At 45.7% G+C, this 25222-nt stretch overlaps 4 protein-coding genes across 4 annotated transcripts; 3 read left to right on the forward strand and 1 right to left on the reverse strand.

Annotated features, from left to right (window-relative positions):
* Window positions 1-1590: 1590 nt before the first annotated feature.
* LOC115561118 (odorant receptor 131-2-like) lies at window positions 1591-2520 on the reverse strand. The gene has a single exon (XM_030380940.1). The coding sequence runs from the start codon at window positions 2518-2520 to the stop codon at window positions 1591-1593; it is 930 nt and encodes a 309-aa protein (XP_030236800.1).
* Window positions 2521-9297: 6777 nt separating this feature from the next.
* Window positions 9298-10386, forward strand: LOC115561777 (odorant receptor 131-2-like). Its single transcript, XM_030382011.1, has one exon. The coding sequence runs from the start codon at window positions 9301-9303 to the stop codon at window positions 10240-10242; it is 942 nt and encodes a 313-aa protein (XP_030237871.1). The 5' UTR covers window positions 9298-9300; the 3' UTR covers window positions 10243-10386.
* Window positions 10387-17284: 6898 nt separating this feature from the next.
* On the forward strand, window positions 17285-18544 carry LOC115561119 (prolyl 4-hydroxylase subunit alpha-3-like). Its single transcript, XM_030380941.1, has 3 exons — window positions 17285-17429; window positions 17704-18057; window positions 18531-18544. The coding sequence occupies exons 1-3, from the start codon at window positions 17333-17335 to the stop codon at window positions 18542-18544; spliced, it is 465 nt and encodes a 154-aa protein (XP_030236801.1). The 5' UTR covers window positions 17285-17332.
* Window positions 18545-19384: 840 nt separating this feature from the next.
* LOC115561718 (odorant receptor 131-2-like) lies at window positions 19385-21327 on the forward strand. Its single transcript, XM_030381926.1, has one exon. The coding sequence runs from the start codon at window positions 20097-20099 to the stop codon at window positions 21036-21038; it is 942 nt and encodes a 313-aa protein (XP_030237786.1). The 5' UTR covers window positions 19385-20096; the 3' UTR covers window positions 21039-21327.
* The last annotated feature ends 3895 nt before the right edge of the window (window positions 21328-25222 follow it).

Genomic DNA, 25222 nt, shown 5'->3' on the forward strand with positions numbered 1-25222 from the left:
TTCCTCCCAATTCTTCCCCATGGGGTAAGACTATTGGGCTTTAAGTTAAACAACGCAAGAAGCCTCTATTGCCTTTTCTCATACATGGCTGTGTTCTGGACATGTATTATTATTATCGGCCTGTGCATAATGCCATACATATTGCATCACTGTTAAACTGCTCTTTAACTTAACAACAAGCACAACTGATTGCCAAAAAAATTATTATGTATTATTGTGCTAAATATTAGATTGATTTATGTTGTTCTGGCATTTCTTTGTCTCTCACACACACACACACACACACATGCAAACACACACACATACACACTTGCACACAAACACACATGCACACCATGTAACAAGAAAATACACACAGTCACATTTTTCCCTTTTCTTGTTGTGTTTTGTATGGAATCTTGTGAATGACTTGGTTGTGATGTTCTACAGGGATATATTTTGGGTGATCCCCATGCATCATTGTGCAGAGGGTCCTCCGCTTAGTAACTAACAGACTGGCAGATTTCAAAATTTCCTGATGATACTGAAGATGTGAGACAAGGTGAGCTCCTGCTAGCAACTAACAGTTAATCCAAGCAATTATTTATGGCACTTGTAACTGAAAGGAGCTTAAATAAGCAGGGAAATAATATTGTTCTCTTAAACATGGTACTCCAAGCAAACCTCATTGTCCACGGTAAACTAATTGTAGGTTGAGAAAGGTGGGTTGAATTGTGAGGAGATATCAAACTGTGCACACACACACACACACACACACACACACACACACACACACACACACACACACACACACACACACACACACACACACACACACACACACACACACACACACACACACACACACACACACACAAACACACACATACACACATACATACATACATATCAGATTGTTATTACTTATTACAGTTTATCAGTGACTACTCGAATAACAACTGTAGAATCATAAATTTGTCAAATTATTTGTGTATATTTTATTTTTAAAGATGGGTGAGATACATGGTTCAAGAGAGGAAGGGGGCCCATAGAGACTGCCTTTGTATAGTGCCAAGAGTTTTGTAATGCATTTCTGCCAAACACCTCAAAACAAACACTACCCATCTCAGCAATGATAAGTGTACCTGTAGCCAAGTACTGAAGATGGTATTGCCAAACATTAAATCAGTCAGAAGAAAATATACAAAAATAACTTATGTCAAGCTGTAATGTATCAGTATGAAAACGTTGCCATATATTTATACCGTACCATGACACCTTAATGAAAAAAAACCTCCTAAGATATTTATTTCAGCCAAGTAACCCTTGCCATCACAAGGCATTGTGATGGCAAGGGTTTACATTCGGGGCATTTAGCAGATTTACATTTACATTCAGGGCATTTAGCAGATGCTTAAGGTAAACATTTAGGTGAGGGAAATGTATCTGCATGTTATTTATAAACATGAACGTAAAACTGTGATGTGCGTACTAACAGTTGTAGTACAAATTTAATTTTGCTTCTCTTATGATTGGTGGCATTCATTAGTTGATTAACCCAATGATATGTAAGTATTAATTTCAACATAATTATATTCAAATGTTATTCTTTCAATCAGTCAATACAGGAGGCTGACATGCCAAGCCAAATACAGCATAATATTTCAGATTTACAAATAACTTGTGGTCCCTGAGGCCATAAACAAGGGAACTTAGACATCTCGGGGCAAGAGTAAACACTACGTAATTGGCGTATCTTAAATCAACGAATAAACGAAGATCCATCTGCATGACAGCAGCTTCAACCAAAGGGCACCACAGCCGAGTAAGGCAGAGAATGAGCTGAAAGCCATGAAGGAGTACCGTTCTGAGTCCCTTCCCTGAGGATTTCTTAGTCTCTCCTGATGCTTTCCTGGCTGCTTTTAAGATTTGAACATAACAAAACATAACGATGACAAGCATGATGACAAAGTATAACTGAGTTATGGCCGACCAGTAATGACTCTGCCATCTGTGAATGATGAGCATTTCAACCCCGCACACCAAATCCTCTGTGTACCTGCTGAAAGGCACTGAGGCCCAGTAGATGGAGAGAGAGATGCTGATGGGTAAGAGGCTGATAGCGTTGATTATCAGAATACAGTGCAAAGCGTTGCGCTGGGTGCATAAGGCTCCATGCTGCATAGGCATGCAGATGGCCACGTAACGCTCCAGAGTCATCAATGTCAGAGTTAAAGGGAATACAAAATTGTAAGCAGTCCCTATTATCAGAAAGAGAAGACAAAGCCAAATTTGCATGACTATTCGATTATACGAAAAGAGTAGCAGAACATCGGTCACCATTAGGTACAGGCAGTCCGACATCAGGGTATAGGCAAAGAAGATGTAGCGCATGCTAGAGCGAAAAACGTCCTTCTTGAAAAAGGTTGTGAGGAGTAGACCATTAAGGTACAGAAAAATTATAATCAGAATCTGTACAATTAGAGCCCGGTAATGGATAGACCCTATCCATCCAGATCTTGTTGTACTGTTAGAAGGCATGTTAATACATTAGTGGCTAGTGTATACACATATATATGTATATTTTGTGTTTAATTACCAATTCATGCACCATTACCTACATTTCCCATTTGATAATGTCCATGGACTGAAATTGTCAAGCGTGCAAAAAACAAGACGTTTGCGAGACAGTCCCCTAGATGACTGGAGAAGGTTGTGGCCAAGGTGGTTCCAGGAAAGCGACACAGTTCCAGAAAAACAAAGTGATGCTTGATTTGCCTTTTTTCATGAACACCTATAGTGTTCTAAGATCACAACCCACATGGCGATATATAAATACAACCCAATGAATAGAGGGAAACAGTCCAATGTCGTCATGCCTTCTAAGTTGCTTCTCACTGGCTATTCAAATTTAGATGTTGTTATGGGTGTGTCAGTTCAGCTCTCAGGACCTGACGGTGCTTTCTAATGATTAGGAAGTCCAGTATAAACGAAAGAGGACTCCTTTTTTGGGGTGCCGGGGGTATTCTCTTCTTTGGGCTAATCTGATGGGCCCCCTCCTTCACTTATGTTTCATTGATAGTCCCAGAACTTCTCCATCGGGTTCAACAGTGACCGCTGTTTCCCGGTAGCCTTTCTCTTCAGCAGAGACAGTAGTGGGGGCTTGAGTTCAGGTCCTTTGTTCAGCTCAGCACCCGACTAAGCAAATTTGTTTTAGGACAGTTCTTGAGAGTAAAGTTCAGATTCAATAGTGCATGATCATTGGAAGACACAGGCAGTTATTAACCAAGCATATTCGATGCGACAATGGGTGTTCAGGATTCTTGGAGGAAACGTTCACATTGTAATCACAAATATCTATCTTCTTTTTGGCATACATATATATGCACACATGCATGTGTACATACATAAATACATACAAATATATTATAAACATACATTTGCACACATACTTACTCAAGCATATAATTATTTTTCTTATTTGCTTATTACTACTGAGACATCAGTTACCTGTGTCTATTAGCAAGTACTAATATGTTGTTGCTCTGAAGTTTTCAAACACTTAACATTAACCATCTATACTGTTCCCATAAGAAAAAGATTACCTTTGCACAAACTTCATTTTGACAAAGAATGTGATTCTGAAATAATTCAAAATGCAACACAAATAATAGTGAAGTCACACACACACACGCACACACACGCACACGCACGCACACACACACACACACACACACACACACACACACACACACACACACACACACACACACACACACACACACAGAAATGCTCACAATGGCTCAAATATGGCTCAAATATGCACACCCAGTCCCCTCTCTCCCTAGTCCTGTTGTGTATGTATCTTGTGAATGACTTGGTTGTTATGTGTTAGACTTAAAGGGATATACTTTGGGCGATGGAGTTTTTGGTTCAAAAACTCCAATGAATATCAAAAAAAGAGGAGATGTGACCCGGCCCGGAGGAAGCCCGGGGCCCCCGTCTAGAGCCAGGCCCAGACGGAGGGCTCGATGGCGAGCGCCTGGTGGCCGGGATTGCCACGGAGCCCAGTCGGGCACAGCCCGAACACACTACGTGGCACCCCCCCTCTCTTCATCCCATGGGCCCACCACCTGTGGGAAGACCCGTTGGGGTCGGGTGCGCAGCCACATGGGTGGCAGCGAAGGTCAGGGGTCTCGACGGACCAGACCCGGGCGGCAGAAGCTGGCTCTGGGGACGTGGAACGTCACCTCGCTGTGGGGAAAGGAACCGGAGCTTGTGAGGGAGGTAGAGCGCTATCAGTTAGATCTGGTGGGGCTTACCTCCACGCACAGTCTCAGCTCCGGTACCGTACTCCTGGATAAGGGTTGGACTCTTCTTCTCCGGAGTTGCCGAGGGCGTGAGGCGCCGGGCGGGTGTGGGGATACTCATAAATCCCCGGCTGAGCGCCGCGGTGTTGGAGTTTACCCCGGTAGACGAGAGGGTCACCTCCCTGCGCCTAAGGGTTTTAGGGGGGAAAACTCTGACTGTTGTTTGTGCGTATGCACCAAACAGCAGTTCAGAGTACTCTGCCTTCTTGGGGACCCTGAATGGAGTCCTGTATGGGGCACCAGTAGGGGACTCCGTAGTTCTGCTGGGAGACTTCAACGCCCACGTGGGCAACGATGGAGACACCTGGAGGGGCGTGGTGGGGAGGAACGGCCTCCCTGATCTAAACCCGAGCGGTCGTTTGTTATTGGACTTCTGTGCTAGTCATGGATTATCCATAACGAACACCATGATCAAACATAAGGGTGCTCATAAGTGTACCTGGTACCAGAGTACCCTAGGCCGAAGATCGATGATCGATTTCATGATCGTGTCATCTGATCTGAGGCCGCATGTTTTGGACACTCGGGTTAAGAGAGGGGCGGAACTGTCAACCGACCACCATCTGGTGGTGAGTTGGATCAGGGAATGGGGGAAATTTCCGGATAGACCTGGTAAGCCCAAACGAGTAGTGCGGGTGAATTGGGAACGTCTGGAGGAGGCCCCCGTCCTGGGTATCTTCAACTCACACCTCCGGCGGAGGTGTGAGTGGCATTCCTGTGGAGGTTGGGGGCATTGAGCCGGAGTGGGCGGTGTTCAAAGCCTCCATTGCTGAAGCTGCGGTGGCTAGCTGTGGCCTCAGGGTCTTAGGCTCCCTCGGACACCGTGGTGGACACCGGTGGTCAGGGAAGCCGTCCGATTGAAGAAGGAGGCCTTCCGGGATATGATATCCTGGAGGACTCCTGAATCGGTTGCAGGGTACCGACAGGCTCGAAGGGCTGCAGCTGCTGCCGTGTCGGAGGCTAAGCAGCGGGTGTGGGAGGCAAGGAAGATGTAGCGCATGCTTCTGCGAAATACCTCCTTCTTGAAAAAGCTTGTCAGGAGCAGACAGTTGAGGTACAGAAACAATGCAATCAGAACCTGAACCAGAATTACCATATTGTTTATCTTTCGAATTGAAGAAGGAGCACCATTAGATTGCGTTGAGTTGCTATAAGCCATGAAAACATATATGTCTATAATGTATATTTACATATGTAGATTTTGTATCCAAAAATACATTCTTGCACCATTATCAAAACTTCCTTTTTGTACATGGACTCAGATGGTCAATTCAGGAAAAATCCAGATGTTTGCGAGACACTCCTCTGGAAGTTACATGTTGGAATGCACGGATGATGTCACGGCTCAGGATATTCCACAAAAGCAACACAGTTCCAGGAAAGAATGTAACCGAGGACTTGCCCTTTTTCATGACCACCTTGTGTCCTGAGAGGACACCATGCTTGGCGATATTTAAGTACAACGTTACCCAATGAAACCATGACAACCATCCATCCGATGTGGTCATCCAAGCATCTCCCCATCTATCTCATTGCTATCTAAATTTAGATTATTTAGCTTTTTTTTGCTTTTGACAACTAGAGTCGTTATTCGTATTGTTTACCAGTGTCCTTAAATTATTCCATTTGAATGTAGTAGATTTTATGTCTAAACTGTTCACTTACAGACAGATGCAAACTGTGTATGAGTTTGGATGCATGAAAAATAAAGAATTTAATTATGAAATGTCCACATTTCTCTTTCTTTACTTTCTATATTGTAGCTCTTAAAGAAGTGTGCTTCAAGCTGTTTTCTTATTTAATACATTGTATGGACATAATATTTCGACTCAAATGACTCTTCAACTTTTGGATTGTATCCTCATTGTTGAATGCACTTATTTTAATTCTCTTTGGAGAAAATATAAGCTAAATAGAAGTTACTGTATGTAATTTATTGATGTTTCATGTTGTTTTTCATACCTTTCTGCTGTCAATCAAAGTTTACCATACAAATGATTAACTTATTTGACTATGATAAGATTAATGATTACCTAACTGTAAAAAAAGAAATTCAGACAAGCAAACTACACAGTGCTATATTTTGTTTGCTGCATAAAAAATTAAATTGTATATATAAATATATATATTTTAATACACATATGTAAACACTCATTTGCACACAATCATATGCATTTTATTTTTATTTTGTTGGGTTGGAATGAGAGGTTATTAACCTTATTAAAAAATTGTGATGATGCTAACAGTTTAGCATCAACACTGAGGTTATAATGAGTCCCAGATGAAGCACTTAATGATAGCATTCTGGCGTGCGTGTTTCCAATGTTTTTCCATAACTATGTTAACAATAAAACAAATAGCCGAATGTGGGATAAAATTGTACAAAACATTGTTCCCATATTGAGAACGCACTCAGAGGAACTATTAGTGGGACCCCAGTGTGCAAATCATTATTACTACTGAGACATCACTTACATCAGTCTATTACCAAGCACTAATATGTTGTTGCTCTGAAGTTTTCAAACACTTTACTTTAACTTTCTATACTTTTCCTATTTGTTAATTCTGAATCCCATTTTTCCTTTTACATGATTGCTAAACATCTAAAATATAGATAATTATTATTAGTTGAATCACTGAGTAGTATATTGTATCCCCTATTTAAGTTTTGAATCAAACAAATCCCCTATTGTTGTTGCTGTTAAGTTCAACAACGCTCACAGATGTAGCGTCTATTGACATTGTTCATACGTGGCTGTGTTTTGGACTATTCTGTATTATTATTGTAATGTACATTATGCCATTCATATTTCAACACCTTTGCGCTGCTTTTTTATTGCAACAACACTGTGTGTGGCAGGATAGAATCATTGTTTATTTTGTTTATAAATTATTATTTTATTATATGTCAGTAATATGAAATCATCATATATTGATGAAACATTATACGATGCAGTTTAATTTTTTTTTATTTTGTATTTTTTTTTATGATACATGAGACATTTCTACAGGCCCACCAATCAGGAACAAAAGCACACACATATTCTCACACACACACACACACACACACACACACACACACGCACAAACACACACACACACACACACACACACACACACACACACACAAACACATGCGCACACAAACAGACACACTCACATCGGCTGTAAAATGTTTTGAGCCAATGAATTTGATGGATTTTGAGTTCATTCATATTTTGATTAATGTTTCTTATATTTTCATTGTTGAATCCTCACAAATAAAATAAATTAAAAGGTTAAGGAAAATATTTTTGACTTTTTTTTTCTTTAAATGGGAATCTGACGTTATATGAACCCTAATAACCCTACCTAGTTTATGTTACCTAATGAGGCTAACAGTATAGCATGAGCATTACGGTTTTAATGAGTCCCAGTTGAAGCACTTAATGATGCCTTGTGTTCATTTGGGCTAGATAACTAATTGCCCAATGTGGGATAAAGCTGTACAAAACATTGTTCCCATATTGAGAACTCATTCAGGATCAATTAGTGCGAACTCAGTGCGCAAATAATTATTACTTGCGTCACCACAGTCAGCTAGCAAGGACCAATATGTTGTTTGTCTAAAGTTATTTAACCAAACAAATATAACCTTTGCATAACAAATACATAATGATCAAATTGTGTAGATTAAAACAATGTTATCTACATTTAATATGCATCCTTTGTTATTCTCTTTTAAAACTCTACAACTTACAAAGGTCAATGCTCCTTTACTTGGCCTGCTCAACCAGAGAGTAAGCACTCAGTTCATTAATATTAGTGAATATTACATTCTATCAATCATGTTTTTTTCTGCATCACATTTTCGATAGCTCATCTCTCAAGTTATTCTGTTATCATTCATATAGTTTCGCTTAAAGTTTACAGTTAGCTAGTGGACCTCAGGTTTGTCCATCAGTTCTGCTGCTTTGAGGAGGTCCAGAATGCTGGGCCTACATCCTAATCCCTTGCAGTGTGGAAGGATGTTTGATGCACACCTTTCCAGGGATGCTTGGGGGTCTTTGTGTGAACCCCATCTGAGAGGATCCACCATAGACAAGGGCTCCAAATGAACACAGAACAAGAACAAACTTTCAGTTCAGCGTTGATGGATCTACCTTTGGGATTTTGTCCATCTTTTTGCTTTCTGCCCTATGGCCAGTTAAAGACAAAATACATGGAAATTTAGCCTCTTAATTATTCTCATAGGTCCTGAAATTCCCGTGGGGAGGAGCCACCACTTCTGGGCGGCTCCGGCTGTTTCTGCCTCTGTTGACCATTCGGGGTAGCTCCCAGAATGTTCCGGGAGGCCCTACACATGATTTTCAGTAAAAGTTTTATTGATCCTCGTGAATCCTTTGCCTGTGCTATCAGGCACCAGCCTTCACCGTCCACTGTCCCTGAAACTGCTACCAGGCCTCCAGAACTTCAAACCCCCTCTATACTATCATCAGTATTTTCGCAGCGCAGGGTCTGTTTGTGTGAGGAAACGGAGGAAAACAGATTATTCAAAATCAACACGTCTTCTCCTGGGGCAGTGTGAACTCTTTCCGAACTGCCCTTTACTACACATGGTAGTAAAGAACTACAAATCCCAGCCATCAAAAAGTAAGACCACGTCATTTATTCATGGCCAAGATGAATAAAACACGATAGTGTGGTATTTTCTCTGTGAAATGAGGAGCACCAACTCAAGTAAGAGCTCTGCATTTATTAAGCTATGGAGGCAGTTTGTAGCTGTACAATGAGGCAGATTCTAAATTTATATTTGTATTTAACATTTTGCATCCCTTCACCTATTTCCGTTTGTCATGTATTGAAATGAAAGTTAAGTTTAGTTAAATAAAGGATTTTTAGATATATTACTGAAACTAGACGGTGTGAATATTATACAATTTCTTTGTCAATTTTAGGTTCACAATTCAACATGCAGACTGGACTCTCGGGCAATTCAACATCTTCCCCTCCTTTTCCTATCATCCAGGTGTGTGTGGTGGTTCCCTTCTTCTCCATCTTCCTCTTCTGTATCGTACTCATGCTCTACATCTTCGCATCTAACCGGCACTTCATGGACAGCACTCGCTACATCTTGTTTGCCTTCATGCTGGTCAATGACACCCTAGTAATGTTGTTCTCTGTGCTGCTCGTGTTCCTGGTTGCCGCCAAGGCGAGGTTCCCCATTGTCTTCTGTGCCCCCCTGCTGTTCTTCTCCACTGCTTCCTTCCTCAACACCCCTCTCATCCTAGCTACCATGTCCCTGGAGCGCTACGTGGCTATCATGTACCCACTGCAGTGCCCACCTGCGTGGCGGTCCGACCGCGTCTGGATCATCTTGCTGTGCCTGTGGCTCATCAGCTGTGTCCTCCCCACGGTGGACTTCTCCATAGCGGGGGCTCGTCCCGGACTGGACGTCCTCTCCACGCCCGTCTATTGCAGCACCGTGGTGCTCAACTCTTCTACCGTGCAGACTCTGTTCAAGGTCTCTCTGAATGGGTTTTTCTTCGGGGCGGTGGCGCTCATGATCCTCTACACCTACATCAAGATCCTCCTTGAGACCAAGAAGATGAGGCAGGACAGGGCCTCTGTGAACAAAGCCATGCACACCGTGCTGCTCCACGGCTTTCAGCTGCTGCTCTGCCTCTTGGCCTTCACTAATCCCATCTCCGAACAGCTCCTCGTGCTGCACGCCAACTGGGTACCCGAAGACATCTACTTCTTCAACTACTTCTGTTTTATCCTCATCCCGCGTTTCCTCAGCCCGCTCATCTACGGCTGGCGGGACAAGAGCCTGAGAGACCACATGAGAAGAGCAGCTCTGTGCTGCTCTTGTGGCTTCAGGACGCGTGACACGGAGAAGCCATTGTCATAATTCATAAATCTAGCATATTTACAGTTTCAAGATGGGCTTTTGTAGCGGGGCCAGGTTCAGGGATCTATATGAAGCGACAATTGTGTAAGAAGTTTAGATATTTTGTATAAATTGTGTGCCAAACAAGGCAAATCTATTTATATAGCAACCTTCAAAAAGAAAGGACATTCAGTGTCCCTTGGCGCTAAAGACAATAAAATTGTAGCATTGATGCTATAATCGATAATGTTTCTTTATTTCAAGGGCTAATTTGAAGATAAGCATACTAATTCTGAATGTATGTCCACATGATACTATGTTTATGTGACTTTCTGATGACTTTCTTTGTACATTTATACAAAGATCAATCATACATTTAAATTAAATAAGCAAATGTATCTTTGTAGTTTTATTTGCTCTCTCTTTAGTTTCTCATCTCCCAGTTCTTCCGTGATCAACAGAAACATGTGGTACCGGAAAACTACCGCAGGGTGTCACTGTCACGCAGCTTCTCTCAGAATGTAGTACCGCAAACCAAAATGCAAATATTAAAATAACCATTGATCATTGTAACCTTGAATTAAGAAATATGTCACTCTAGGCGTATTTCAAAATATGTTTTAGCTGAGGTATAAACTATAAACAATATTTAATATAGTATCTAATGCAAATATCTAACGAATTGGGTTACAGCCGCGTAGATGTGTAACTATGTTCAACAATAACAAATTGGACAAGGTATCAGTCTCACTAAACCCCTAATTTCTACCGATTCTGCCACTGAAAGCTGACCCTCGCCTATGGCAGTACAGTGGGGGACCTGGCTCTCAGTAGAGCGTGCGGGATAGGGGCCAGAGAACCACTCCTCCACTGCTGGACACCGAGGGCGCTGATCCACGTGAGCGAATGACTGGAGGAGACTCGGCATTGGAAAGATCACTTCGTCTCATGTTTGTATGTCTGCTGGTGAAATATACACTTCGCTAATGAACGTAAAAGAGGCGATTGCTATTGAACGGACACTGATAGATACTCTGGGAACGTACATTGACCACGAACTGGAAAGACTTGAGGACCTTAAACGGTGAATCTGACTGACATTATCAACGGATAAGGCAGGTTTTATTTCCAGCTAGACTAATTAGTCGAATAAATCTCTCTCTCTCTCTCTCTCTCTCTCTCTCTCTCTCTCTCTCTCTCTCTCTCTCTCTCTCTCTCTCTCTCTCTCTCTCTCTCTCTCTCTCTCTCTCTCTCTCTCTCTCTCTCTCTCTCTCTCTCTCTCTCTCTCTCTCTCTCTCTCTCTCTCTCTCTCTCTCTCTCTCCCTCTCTCCCTCTCTCGCGCGCGCGCGCGCCCTCTCTATCCCTCTCACTCGCACTCACTTCCTCTCTCCAAGGACTTTATTGGCAAGGACAATCGTGCTGTTCATTTAGATTTCTTTCTCACAATATTTTTTTTAAACATGTAGCCTATTAGAAAATATTATGCATCATATAATATCGACTTCATGTGTTTATTTTGTAAGTCTCTATTGACTAGATATGAAGTCATACAGACTAATTACAAACAATACGGTTCTAAGGTTCTGGTTCACATCCCAGGTATTATGTCCGATGTTGTCAATTTATGCCGCTTCCCTGGTTTCCTGCCCATTATGAGGCCAATGGAAGAGCCCACATTTCCCTCAGAGTGTGAGATGTGTGCTTGTATTCGATCCTGCAATGGTATGGTGCCCTGTGGTTCTTTCATCCTCGTCAACAACTGGTACAGACACCGGCTCCACATGATAAGTGGGTAAAAAAAACAGCATAAATGTGGCTTCACCTCTTTGCATATCACTGGTGTTTACACAAGCTTTCAATGCCATTTGTATCACATGTAGCCTATGTAGATCCTACATTCACCACTGTTGTTTCTCAAACAGCTCCTTCCTCTGTTAAAAGATTCCACTCTAGGGTGTCTGACCTGCACAACGCTATTGCAGCATTCTTCGAAGAAAATAGTCCAATCCCGGATTGCTTTTAACTCACTTTATTTGTTATAAAGTAGGCATGTTTCGGTATGGTAAACTATGAAGCTTAAGGGAGGGAATTGTATCTAACGCGTGGAGAGGAAAATACCGTGATCTACTTGTTATGTGTGTAAAACACTACGCGAAACACGGGAGCCTCATGAGTTCAACTGTTTACTCCAACTTATCCCAACGGACACACCTCACCGGAAACACGTCATCCGTTACATTAAAATACAGGCATGCTATCAAAATACGGGCATGCCGTAAACACTGTCATGGATACATAACATTTTCCCCCCTCTCCAGGGGAGATCCAACCCACATCCCTGAATGAGATATAACACGAATATTATAGTATATAATAACAATAATAGGGTAATTATAGTGGATAATCAGAATACATTGTTAATGACTTCAGTCCGGCCCGAACATATTATGACAAGGCTATTTAAAAGGTAAAGTGCTTTAGAACACCAGACTAAAGTAACTCGAACAGTCTTGATGAGGTTAAAACCTGCAAGATAAAAATGCAATTCCTTCAATACATTCAAAGATGGTAATTCAATAAATTCAATACATTTAAACATAGTAATTCAATAAATTCAATACATTTAAACATAGTAATTCAATAACTTCAATACATTTAAGCATAGTAATTCAATAAATTCAAACATAGTAATTCCTGAGGTAGCCCGGTTTGGCACGGGCACGGACTGGTCGTGCTGCAGGATTGACTGGGCCTCCAGAGTCCGGATCAGGATCTCGGCTGGCCTCCAGGTCTGCCGCGGTAGGTGTGGCCACTTTGCGGAGGCGGCGTGCATGCCACCGCGTTCCATCTGAGAGACGAAAGGTGGCAGGCCCCAGTTGCTCAGTCACCTGGAAAGGCGCTGACCAGAATGACAAAAGCTTATGGCCCCTTGTGGGCCTCCTGACCCTGACCCAGTCCAGAATGGTGAAAGCTGGGTGTTTGGCCCTGTGGGACCGGTCAAAGCGCTGTTTAGTTGCCTGCTGTCGTGCTGAGACTCGGTCACGTAGCTGATCAGTTGTTTCCCGCTGGGCCCCATGTGATGTCAGGTGAGCAGGAACACGAAGGCGATCCAGGGGTAGTGATAGCTCCCGCCCCAACATCAGAAGTGCTGGTGAGCTGTCTGTTGTAGTGTGTTTAGCAGCTCGGTAGTGCAGTAGGGTCCGCAGGAGTGCTGCTGAGAATTGAAACCCCTCTGCTAGGTGAGCTCTGATACCATTTTTCAGCGTCTGGTTCATGTGCTCCACACCCCCATTCGGCTGAGGGTTATAGAAGGCTGTGCGTATGTGTCTGATCCCCCGCTCACTCAGAAAAGTCGTGAACTCTGCAGAGATGAATTGCGGCCCATTGTCTGTGGTGATTGTTGTGGGCATGCCCCAACGAGCAAAAAGCACCTCCAGAAAGTCAATGACTGCCTGTGTGGTGACTGACCCTGTAGAGACTGCCTCAGGCCACTTAGAGTACAGGTCATAGGCCACGATGAGGAACCGCTGGTGATGTGGGACGCCACGGAGCTCACCACAAATGTCCATTTGGATGTGCTCCCAAGGCCCAGCTGGCCACTGCAGTGGCTGAAGGGGAGGAGCTGGTGGGGGGCCGGTCTTTCCACTCACCAGGCAGGCTGTGCAGTCTCTCACCATAGCCTCCACATCGCCATCGATTCCTGGCCACCAGACCACTTCCCTGCAGCGCTGTTTCACTTTGACAATGCCCAGGTGGCCTTCATGGGCCATGGACAAGACACGTGGCTGTAAAGCGGAGGGTATGACTGTGCGATGGCCCCTTGCAACGCAGTGGTCGTTCCAGCAGAAGAGTTCATCTTTAAACCGGCGGAAAGGAGCTAGACTGTCTGGTAGGCCAGAGGCTGGAGGCCACCCGAAGTGGATGAAAGTGCGGAGCTGTGAGAGCACTGGGTCCTGTTCAGAGGCCTGTTGGAGATCTTGAAGTGACACTATTGCCTCGAGAGGGGAGTGGAGGAGCTGAATGAGGTCCAGGTCGCTGTTGTCTGGAGTCGGCTCCACAGCTGGAGGTGGGGTGGAGCGTGACAGTAAGTCCGCCACCACATTCTCTCTTCCCGGTGTGAACTGCAATGTGAAATTGTACTGGTGAAGTCTCTCATGCCAGCGGTGGATGCGCAGAGGCCTGTGCCCAGAACCAGATGTGGCCAGCAGGGCTGTAAGCGCTTGGTGGTCCATACGTAATGTGAATGACCGGCCATACACGTACATATGCCACCGCTCACAGGCCCAGACGCAGGCTAGGGCCTCTCTCTCCCCCACGGAGTACTTCTGCTCTGCCGAATTAAGAGCTCGGGAGGCAAAAGCAATCGGCCGCTCTGTGCCGTTGTGAAGCTGAGACAGCACAGCCCCCACTGCGTAGTTGGAGGCATCACAGGTGACCAGCGTCGGGCTGGGTGGGTCGAAGTGGGCGAGTACTGGTGGTGCGATGAGCTGGGCCTTCAGCTGCATGACCGCATCTTCGCAGGCAGGGGTCCATGCCCAATGGGCGTCTTTTTTAAGGAGCAGTCGTAAAGGGGCAGTGGTGGAAGAATACTGAGGAAGAAAACGCAAGTAATAGGCGGTCATGCCCAGGAAGGAGGCAATTTGGGCAGGGCTGGAGGGCATGGGCAGCCGTTGAATGGCCTCCACGTTAGAGTGCAGTGGGCTGAGGCCTTCTGGGGAAAGGCGAAACCCCACAAACTCCACCTCGGACGCAGAGAAAATACACTTCTCCCCATTCAGTGTGAGGGCATGGGAAACCAGCGTGTCGAGTACCTGTGTGAGTCGTTGGTCGTGGATGGCAGCCGTTGATCCGTGTACTACTATGTCGTCCAGGAATATCACCACCCCTGGGATGCCAGCGAAGATGGTGGACATTATTTTCTGGAAGCAGCTAGGGGCGGAGCAAAGACCAAACGGCACCCTGGTGTAGCGGAAAACGCCTGCGTGTGTGACGAAAGCGGTGAGGTTACGGCTGTCTGGGTGCAGGGGTACCTGCAGGTAGCCTTGGCGGAGGTCAAGCTTTGAAAAAATCTTGGAGCCGTAAAATTGAGAGGTCAGTTCCTCTGCTGTGGGCAGCGGGTATTTGTCGGGCACCACGGCTTTGTTAACCGCCCTCAGGTCCACACACACGCAAACCACCTGACTTCTTCTCCGCGATGACCAGGTTAGAGATCCAGGGCGAGGCGTTGACTGACTCAATGATGCCTAAGTCCAACAGCTTTGTCAGCTCTGCTGAGACGTCATCGCGTAGTGCCAGGGGAATGCGGCGGAGAGGCTGTATGACAGGGTGTATGTCTTTGCGAAGCAGAGGTTGATGGGTGAAAGCTGAGATGCAGCCTAGGCCAGAAAAGAGTGCTGGTCATCGCTGTTCCCATGGTGAGCTGACCTGGTGAATTGTTGCTCCACCGCTGTCCATGAACGTGAAGCCCAAGCTGGTGATGAGATCCAGCCCCATGAGGTTAGCTCCATGGCGTGCCACTTGAAAAGTGAAGGTAGCCAAGGATGTGTTGCCATGGCGCACCGGACAGCTGAGGGAGGCCACTAAGTCGATCTTAGAATTGCCATATCCATGGAGAACAGCCGAAGGCGTCTGCAGCGTGATGTGGGGCAGGAAGCGCTTGACTGTGGACCAGTTGAGGAGGGATAAAGCCGCTCCAGTATCCAACAGTAAAGGAACACAGACCCCATCTAGTTCCACTGTGCACGTCTTGAAGGACGCACGTGCAGAGCTGACAGAGTGTATGGGTGTTGGGGCTGATGAGCTAGCCACAGCCTGTCGTGGGCCTGTCCGTGGGCCGAGCACGGACGGCGCAGAGCGACAGACTTTGGCGAAGTGGTTGTCTCTCCCGCAGGACTGGCAGACTTTTCCCCTGGCCGGGCATGTTGGGGCTCTGCTCATGTGGGAAGAGGATCCACAGTTGCCACAACCGCGACGTGGCTGGCTACGTGTGTGGGATGTGTAGTTAATCCCTGGGTCTGTGTCTGACGATGCAGGGCTAGGTGAGCGCTCAGAATCTTCGACATGTTGCGTCAATGCAGGCTGAGAGGAAGCGCGGGAAGCTAGTTGTGAACTTGTGATGTCAGCTCGGTAGCTTTTTCTATTTGCAAGGCTATTTCCAGTGCTTTTTTAAGAGTCAAATCATCTGGTGACATAATCAACTTTTCCCGAATTTTGGGGTGGGCTGCGTGTTCTGCAAGCTGGTCCCTTATCATCTCCTGCTCCATTTCACCGAATTTACAGAAAACCGCTAAGCTGCGGTGGTCGGCTATATAATGCTGTACTGACTCACCCGCTTTTTGCCTGCGCTGCCGGAAGATTATTCGGCAGAGAATTACCGTCTGTGGAGCAGCAAAGTGTGCTTCAAGGAGTTTTGTAGCTTCTCTGTACTTTTTTGCCTGTCCCAGGGTTCTGAAAATGCACTGTCCCTCAGTACCGAGGCAATGAACAAGGAGTGCTCTTCGTCGCGGGTCGCTAGCATCCTCCAGTCCGAGAGCTGCGAGGTATGTTTCAAACGACTCCAGCCAACGAATCCACGGTACCGGAGGCTCGCCTGGTAGTGTCAGGAAAGGTGTAGGTGGTGGGAGTGAAAACTCCATCCTCGTCGCCAATGTTATGTGTGTAAAACACTACGCGAAACACGGGAGCCTCATGAGTTCAACTATTTACTCCAACTTATCCCAACGGACACACCTCACCGGAAACACGTCATCCGTTACATTAAAATACAGGCATGCTATCAAAATACGGGCATGCCGTAAACACTGTCATGGATACATAACACTACTTCAAGCCCCCGGGCCTAGGCCCGGTGGCTCTCTGCCGTCTACCTACCTATTGATCTCTGGCCTCTTCACTTGACGTCCTCCGATAGAGGACGTCAATTGGGCGTGGCCTATGCAGTGGGCGTGGCCGGGGTGACGTAATGGCTTCGGCTTCTTCACCTATCTAAAGGTGCTGCCTTCTGTGGAGGGAGCAGCCTTCAATAAGGTCTTGCTCCCCTTGTGGCTATGTGAGGGTAATGCAGCTTCTTAAAATACTTAACAACGCCGTTTACAACGGATCCACCACGGCCATGGCTAACCCCCTGATCGCATTCACTCTGATCAAGCGCTTACAGTCTGAGTGGGCCAACCTGGTCTACAGCAACGAAGCCTCCGAGAACACACAAGGTCGGTTCAATCAGGACACAGACTCAGAGTTAAGCTCAGACCAGGCAGCAATAGCAATAGCACCCATCACTGACATAATGCGCATTTGCCATCCTCCTAGAAGGCCAATCTGCCATTCATTCTTTTGTGGTGTCACATTTCACAATGGCCTTAGAACTCCAGCACCAGAAAACATCTGGTGCTGCTATGTGATCAGCTCCACCCAGCCCCCGCCCTCCTCTCCTATCCTCTCAACACCCCCCTAATAACCCCTTCTGCCTCTCCTTCTCCCCAGCCCTGAGGTCCGGTTTCAAGGCGCTGGAGGCCAGCCTGCCCAAGATGGAGGACCTGCAGGGTGCTGCTAAGGCCCTGATGCGGCTCCAGGATGTTTACGCTCTCCAGGTGGGGAGCCTGACCCGGGGTCGCTTCCAGAGAGCTGCACGGGGCGACCCCGTGGACATCTATCGGCCCGCAGTCTCCGTCCCTCTCTCTGGCGACGACTGCTTCCTGGTACCTCAATGCTTATGGCCGTATATGTCCCATACAGGAAAACAATCAAATACTTTCCCCTTTGATCTGTCAGTGGAGTTGTATCTCAGAGAGAGTTCCCTCTGGCTGTGTTCCTGTAATAATAGCCTAAACTTGCTCAGTGAGGAAGGCGCTGCTGAAACGTTTTTGCCTAGCCTTGAGTATTCCCACTGTGAATCCCATTGTTTATGGGAAGGGGTGATGTATGAGGGTAGGGCACTTTGAGCCCTAGACAAGGGCTCAAAATGAACAAAGAACAAGAACAAAGCTTCAGTTCAGCGTTGATGGATCTACCTTCGGGATTTCGTCCATCTTTTTACTTCCTGCCCAATGGCCAGTTAAAGACAAAAGACATGGACATTTAGCCTCTTAATTATTCTCATAGGTCCTGAAATTCCCGTGATGAGGAGCAGGCACGTGCACAGACATTTTGGGGGGCAGGTGCTCAAAAAAAAAAAAAGGGCACCCATCGCCAAAATTATTACTGAGCTGCTTGCTGCAGTTCCCTGTCCTTCTGCTTTTTTACTCTTTTTTTGGCATTATGCTGCAATTACACTAATTATGCTCTTCTCAACCTGTGTTTCCTCTTGGCAGGATTAGACCGCTAGCTTACATTTCCCTTATTTTACTATTTTTCACCCTCTGCAATTACTCATACAAGTTTGATCGTTGTAAAACAGGCAAAACGAAGAGATACATAAATATCACGTTAAACAATTGTGGGACAAGGATAGCATGACACCGAGAGCTAGCATAGTTTAACTGCTATTTTCTAGCTGTGAATTTTCGTGACATTTATAAACATAAATTCAACATACTTTCGAAATTGTCTAAACGGCATTTATACAACACAAAATATGCACTTTCAGACAAATAATGTCATTTAACATGACAAACGTCAGTAAACAGCTGGGCAATGCTTTGAAATCAAGTTAGTTGTTTGTTTATTTTTTTAGGAAACGTCGGACCAGTTATGTTTTCAGACGTAATGTTTTCAACTAATGTGGTTGTTAATTTATAAAAAACAACGTTGGGGGATTGCACAAACACTGCCATTACCTGTTAGTCTGATGCTGCAGGTCAGTGAAGACGTAGACTGCACCGGTGTGGCCTTGCGCTCAGCACTGATGTGGGGGATGAGGAGGGAGAGGCGCGGTGGGGGCTTGTGAGCACCCGGGAGCATAGGCATAGAATACGTATTCTACGTCTATGCCGCGGAGCATGTCGGGGCGAAATTCTCACAAGAACTCAAATAAATAAACCCTCAGATATCAAAACACATTTGGGGAAATTGATGACAGAGAAACTAATTTGTATCCTAAAAATATTGATGAATGAAAAAAAAAAATTGGGCTCAAGAAAAAAAGGGCACTTTTTCTCAACCAGGGCACAAGGGCTGGTGCTTGAGCACCACTTGGGGTCTATCTGTGCACCTGCCTGATGAGGAGCCACCACTTCCGGCGGCTCATCTTCTCCGGCTGTTTCTGCCTCTGTTGACCATTCAGGGTAGCTCCCAGAATGTTCCGGGAAGCCCTACACATGATTTTCAGTAAAAGTTTTATTGATCCTCGTGAATCCTTTGCCTGTGCTATCAGGCACCAGCCTTCACCGTCCACTGTCCCTGAAACTGCTACCAGGCCTCCAGAACTTCAAACCCCTCTATATCATCCGTATTTTCGCAGCGCAGGGTCTGTTTGTGTGAGGAAACGGAGGAAACAGATTATTCAAAATCAACACGTCTTCTCCTGGGGGAGTGTGGACTCTTTCCGAACTGCCCTTCACTACACATGGTAGTAAAGAACTACAAATACCAGCCATCAAAAAACAAAGATCCCATCGGAGTAAGACCACGTCATTTATTCATGGCCAAGATGAATAAAACACGATTGTGTGGTATTTTCTCTGTGAAATGAGGAGCACCAACTCAAGTAAGAGCTCTGCATTTATTAAGCTATGGAGGCAGTTTGTAGCTGTACAATGAGGCAGATTCTAAATTTATATTTGTATTTAACATTTTGCATCCCTTCACCTATTTCCGTTTGTCATGTATTGAAATGAAAGTTAAGTTTAGTTAATTAAAGGATTTTTAGATATATTACTGAAACTAGACGGTGTGAATATTATACAATTTCTTTGTCATTTTTAGGTTCACAATTCAACATGCAGACTGGACTCTCGGGCAATTCAACATCTTCCCCCCCTTTTCCTATCATCAAGGTGTGTGTGGTGGTTCCCTTCTTCTCCATCTTCCTCTTCTGTATCGTACTCATGCTCTACATCTTCGCATCTAACCGGCACTTCATGGACAGCACTCGCTACATCTTGTTTGCCTTCATGCTGGTCAATGACACCCTAGTAATGTTGTTCTCTGTGCTGCTCGTGTTCCTGGTTGCCGCCCAGGCGAGGTTCCCCATTGTCTTCTGTGCCCCCCTGCTGTTCTTCTCCACTGCTTCCTTCCTCAACACCCCTCTCATCCTAGCTACCATGTCCCTGGAGCGCTACGTGGCTATCATGTACCCACTGCAGTGCCCACCTGCGTGGCGGTCCGACCGCGTCTGGATCATCTTGCTGTGCCTGTGGCTCATCAGCTGTGTCCTCCCCACGGTGGACTTCTCCATAGCGGGGGCTCGTCCCCGCGTGGACGTCCTCTCCACGCCCGTCTATTGCAGCACCGTGGTGCTCAACTCTTCTCTCATGCAGACTCTGTTCAAGGTCTCTCTGAATGGGTTTTTCTTCGGGGCGGTGGCGCTCATGATCCTCTACACCTACATCAAGATCCTCCTGGAGACCAAGAAGATGAGGCAGGACAGGGCCTCTGTGAACAAAGCCATGCACACCGTGCTGCTCCACGGCTTTCAGCTGCTGCTCTGCCTCTTGGCCTTCACTAATCCCATCTCCGAACAGCTCCTCGTGCTGCACGCCAACTGGTTACCCGACGACATCTACTTCTTCAACTACTTCTGTTTTATCCTCATCCCGCGTTTCCTCAGCCCACTCATCTACGGCTGGCGGGACAAGAGCCTGAGAGACCACATGAGAAGAGCAGCTCTGTGCTGCTCTTGTGGCTTCAGGACGCGTGACACGGAGAAGCCATTGTCATAATTCATAAATCTAGCATATTTACAGTTTCAAGATGGGCTTTTGTAGCGGGGCCAGGTTCAGGGATCTATATGAAGCGACAATTGTGTAAGAAGTTTAGATATTTTGTATAAATTGTGTGCCAAACAAGGCAAATCTATTTATATAGCAACCTTCAAAAAGAAAGGACATTCAGTGTCCCTTGGCGCTAAAGACAATAAAATGGTAGCATTGATGCTATAATCGATAATGTTTCTTTATTTCAAGGGCTAATTTGAAGATAAGCATACTAATTCTGAATGTATGTCCACATGATACTATGTTTATGTGACTTTCTGATGACTTTCTTTGTACATTTATACAAAGATGAATCATACATTTAAATTAAATAAGCAAATGTATCTTTGTACTTTTATTTGCTCTCTCTTTAGTTTCTCATCTCCCAGTTCTTCCGTGATCAACAGAAACATGTGGTACCGGAAAACTACCGCAGGGTGTCACTGTCACGCAGCTTCTCTCAGAATGTAGTACTGCAAACCAAAATGCAAATATTAAAATAACCATTGATCATTGTAACCTTGAATTAAGAAATATGTCACTCTAGGCGTATTTCAAAATATGTTTTATCTGAGGTATAAACTATAAACAATAGTTAATATAGTATCTAATGCAAATATCTAACGAATTGGGTTACGGCCGCGTAGATGTGTAACTATGTAGCCTACAACAATAACAAATTGGACAAGGTATCAGTCTCACTAAACCCCTAATTTCTACCGATTCTGCCACTGAAAGCTGACCCTCACCTATGGCAGTACAGTGGGGGACCTGGCTCTCAGTAGAGCGTGCGGGGTAGGGGCCAGAGAACCACTCCTCTACTGCTGGACACCGAGGGCGCTGATCCACTTGAGCGAATGACTGGAGGAGACTCGGCATTGGAAAGATCACTTCGTCTCATGTTTGTATGTCTGCTGGTGAAATATACACTTCGCTACTGAACGTAAAAGAGGCGATCGCTATTGAACGGACACTGATAGATACTCTGGGAACGTACATTGACCACGAACTGGAAAGACTTGAGGACCTTAAACGGTGAATCTGATTGACATTATCAACGGATAAGGCAGGTTTTATTTCCAGCTAGACTAATTAGTCGGATAAATCTCTCTCTCTCTCTCTCTCTCTCTCTCTCTCTCTCTCTCTCTCTCTCTCTCTCTCTCTCTCTCTCTCTCTCTCTCTCTCTCTCTCTCTCTCTCTCTCTCTCTCTCTCTCTCTCTCTCTCTCTCTCCCTCTCTCCAAGGACTTTATTGGCAAGGACAATCGTGCTGTTCATTTAGATTTCTTTCTCACAATATTTTTTTTAAACATGTAGCCTATTAGAAAATATTATGCATCATATAATATCGACTTCATGTGTTTATTTTGTAGGTCTCTATTGACTAGATATGAAGTCATACAGACTAATTACAAACAATACGGTTCTAAGGTTCTGGTTCACATCCCAGGTATTATGTCCGATGTTGTCAATTTCCGCCGCTTCCCTGGTTTCCTGCCCATTATGAGGCCAATGGAAGAGCCCACATTTCCCTCAGAGTGTGAGATGTGTGCTTGTATTCGATCCTGCAATGGTATGGTGCCCTGTGGTTCTTTCATCCTCGTCAACAACTGGTTCAGACACCGGCTCCACATGATAAGTGGGTAAAAAAAACAGCATAAATGTGGCTTCACCTCTTTGCATATCACTGGTGTTTACACAAGCTTTCAATGCCATTTGTATCACATGTAGCCTATGTAGATCCTACATTCACCACTGTTGTTTCTCAAACAGCTCCTTCCTCTGTTAAAAGATTCCACTCTAGGGTGTCTGACCTGCAAAACGCTATTGCAGCATTCTTCGAAGAAAATAGTCCAATCCCGGATTGCTTTTAACTCACTTTATTTGTTATAAAGTAGGCATGTTTCGGTATGGTAAACTATGAAGCTTAAGGGAGGGAATTGTATCTAACGCGTGGAGAGGAAAATACCGTGATCTACTTGTTATGTGTGTAAAACACTACGCGAAACACGGGAGCCTCATGAGTTCAACTGTTTACTCCAATTTATCCCAACGGACACACCTCACCGGAAACACGTCATCCGTTACATTAAAATACAGGCATGCTATCAAAATACGGGCATGCCGTAAACACTGTCATGGATACATAACATTTTCCCCCCTCTCCAGGGGAGATCCAACCCACATCCCTGAATGACATATAACACGAATATTATAGTATATAATAACAATAATAGAGTAATTATAGTAGATAATCAGAATACATTGTTAATGACTTCAGTCCGGCCCGAACATATTATGACAAGGCTATTTAAAAGGTAAAGTGCTTTAGAACACCAGACTAAAGTAACTCGAACAGTCTTGATGAGGTTAAAACCTCCAAGATAAAATGCAATTCCTTCAATACATTCAAAGATGGTAATTCAATAAATTCAATACATTTAAACATAGTAATTCAATAAATTCAATACATTTAAGCATAGTAATTCAATAAATTCAAACATAGTAATTCCTGAGGTAGCCCGGTTTGGCACGGGCACGGACTGGTCGTGCTGCAGGATTGACTGGGCCTCCAGAGTCCGGATCAGGATCTCGGCTGGCCTCCAGGTCTGCCGCGGTAGGTGTGGCCACTTTGCGGAGGCGGCGTGCATGCCACCGCGTTCCATCTGAGAGACGAAAGGTGGCAGGCCCCAGTTGCTCAGTCACCTGGAAAGGCGATGACCAGAATGACAAACGCTTATGGCCCCTTGTGGGCCTCCTGACCCTGACCCAGTCCAGAATGGTGAAAGCTGGGTGTTTGGCCCTGTGGGACCGGTCAAAGCGCTGTTTAGTTGCCTGCTGTCGTGCTGAGACTCGGTCACGTAGCTGATCAGTTGTTTCCCGCTGGGCCCCATGTGATGTCAGGTGAGCAGGAACACGAAGGCGATCCAGGGGTAGTGATAGCTCCCGCCCCAACATCAGAAGTGCTGGTGAGCTGTCTGTTGTAGTGTGTTTAGCAGCTCGGTAGTGCAGTCGGGTCCGCAGGAGTGCTGCTGAGAATTGAAACCCCTCTGCTAGGTGAGCTCTGATACCATTTTTCAGCGTCTGGTTCATGCGCTCCACACCCCCATTCGCCTGAGGGTTATAGAAGGCTGTGCGTATGTGTCTGATCCCCCGCTCACTCAGAAAAGTCGTGAACTCGGCAGAGATGAATTGCGGCCCATTGTCTGTGGTGATTGTTGTGGGCATGCCCCAACGAGCAAAAAGCACCTCCAGAAAGTCAATGACTGCCTGTGTGGTGACTGACCCTGTAGAGACTGCCTCAGGCCACTTAGAGTACAGGTCATAGGCCACGATGAGGAACCGCTGGTGATGTGGGACGCCACGGAGCTCACCACAAATGTCCATTTGGATGTGCTCCCAAGGCCCAGCTGGCCACTGCAGTGGCTGAAGGGGAGGAGCTGGTGGGGGGCCGGTCTTTCCACTCACCAGGCAGGCTGTGCAGTCTCTCACCATAGCCTCCACATCGCCATCGATTCCTGGCCACCAGACCACTTCCCTGCAGCGCTGTTTCACTTTGACAATGCCCAGGTGGCCTTCATGGGCCATGGACAAGACACGTGGCTGTAAAGCGGAGGGTATGACTGTGCGATGGCCCCTTGCAACGCAGTGGTCGTTCCAGAAGAAGAGTTCATCTTTAAACCGGCGGAAAGGAGCTAGACTGTCTGGTAGGCCAGAGGCTGGAGGCCACCCGGAGTGGATGAAAGTGCGGAGCTGTGAGAGCACTGGGTCCTGTTCAGAGGCCTGTTGGAGATCTTGAAGTGACACTATTGCCTCGAGAGGGGAGTGGAGGAGCTGAATGAGGTCCAGGTCGCTGTTGTCTGGAGTCGGCTCCACAGCTGGAGGTGGGGTGGAGCGTGACAGTAAGTCCGCCACCACATTCTCTCTTCCCGGTGTGAACTGCAGTGTGAAATTGTACTGGTGAAGTCTCTCATGCCAGCGGTGGATGCGCAGAGGCCTGTGCCCAGAACCAGATGTGGCCAGCAGGGCTGTAAGCGCTTGGTGGTCCATACGTAATGTGAATGACCGGCCATACACGTACATATGCCACCGCTCACAGGCCCAGACGCAGGCTAGGGCCTCTCTCTCCCCCACGGAGTACTTCTGCTCTGCC

The sequence above is a fragment of the Gadus morhua genome, chromosome 16, assembly GCF_902167405.1.
Source record: "Gadus morhua chromosome 16, gadMor3.0, whole genome shotgun sequence".
NCBI lineage: Eukaryota > Metazoa > Chordata > Actinopteri > Gadiformes > Gadidae > Gadus > Gadus morhua.

Excerpts from the sequence above, each read along its gene's own strand:
- LOC115561118 (XM_030380940.1), bottom strand. The coding sequence starts at position 2,520 with ATGCCTTCTAACAGTACAACAAGATCTGGATGGATAGGGTCTATCCAT.
- LOC115561777 (XM_030382011.1), top strand. The coding sequence starts at position 9,301 with ATGCAGACTGGACTCTCGGGCAATTCAACATCTTCCCCTCCTTTTCCT.
- LOC115561119 (XM_030380941.1), top strand. The coding sequence starts at position 17,333 with ATGGCTAACCCCCTGATCGCATTCACTCTGATCAAGCGCTTACAGTCT. Across the intron at positions 17,430-17,703 it reads AGCCTCCGAGAACACACAAG|CCCTGAGGTCCGGTTTCAAG; the intron begins GTCGGTTCAATC and ends CCTTCTCCCCAG.
- LOC115561718 (XM_030381926.1), top strand. The coding sequence starts at position 20,097 with ATGCAGACTGGACTCTCGGGCAATTCAACATCTTCCCCCCCTTTTCCT.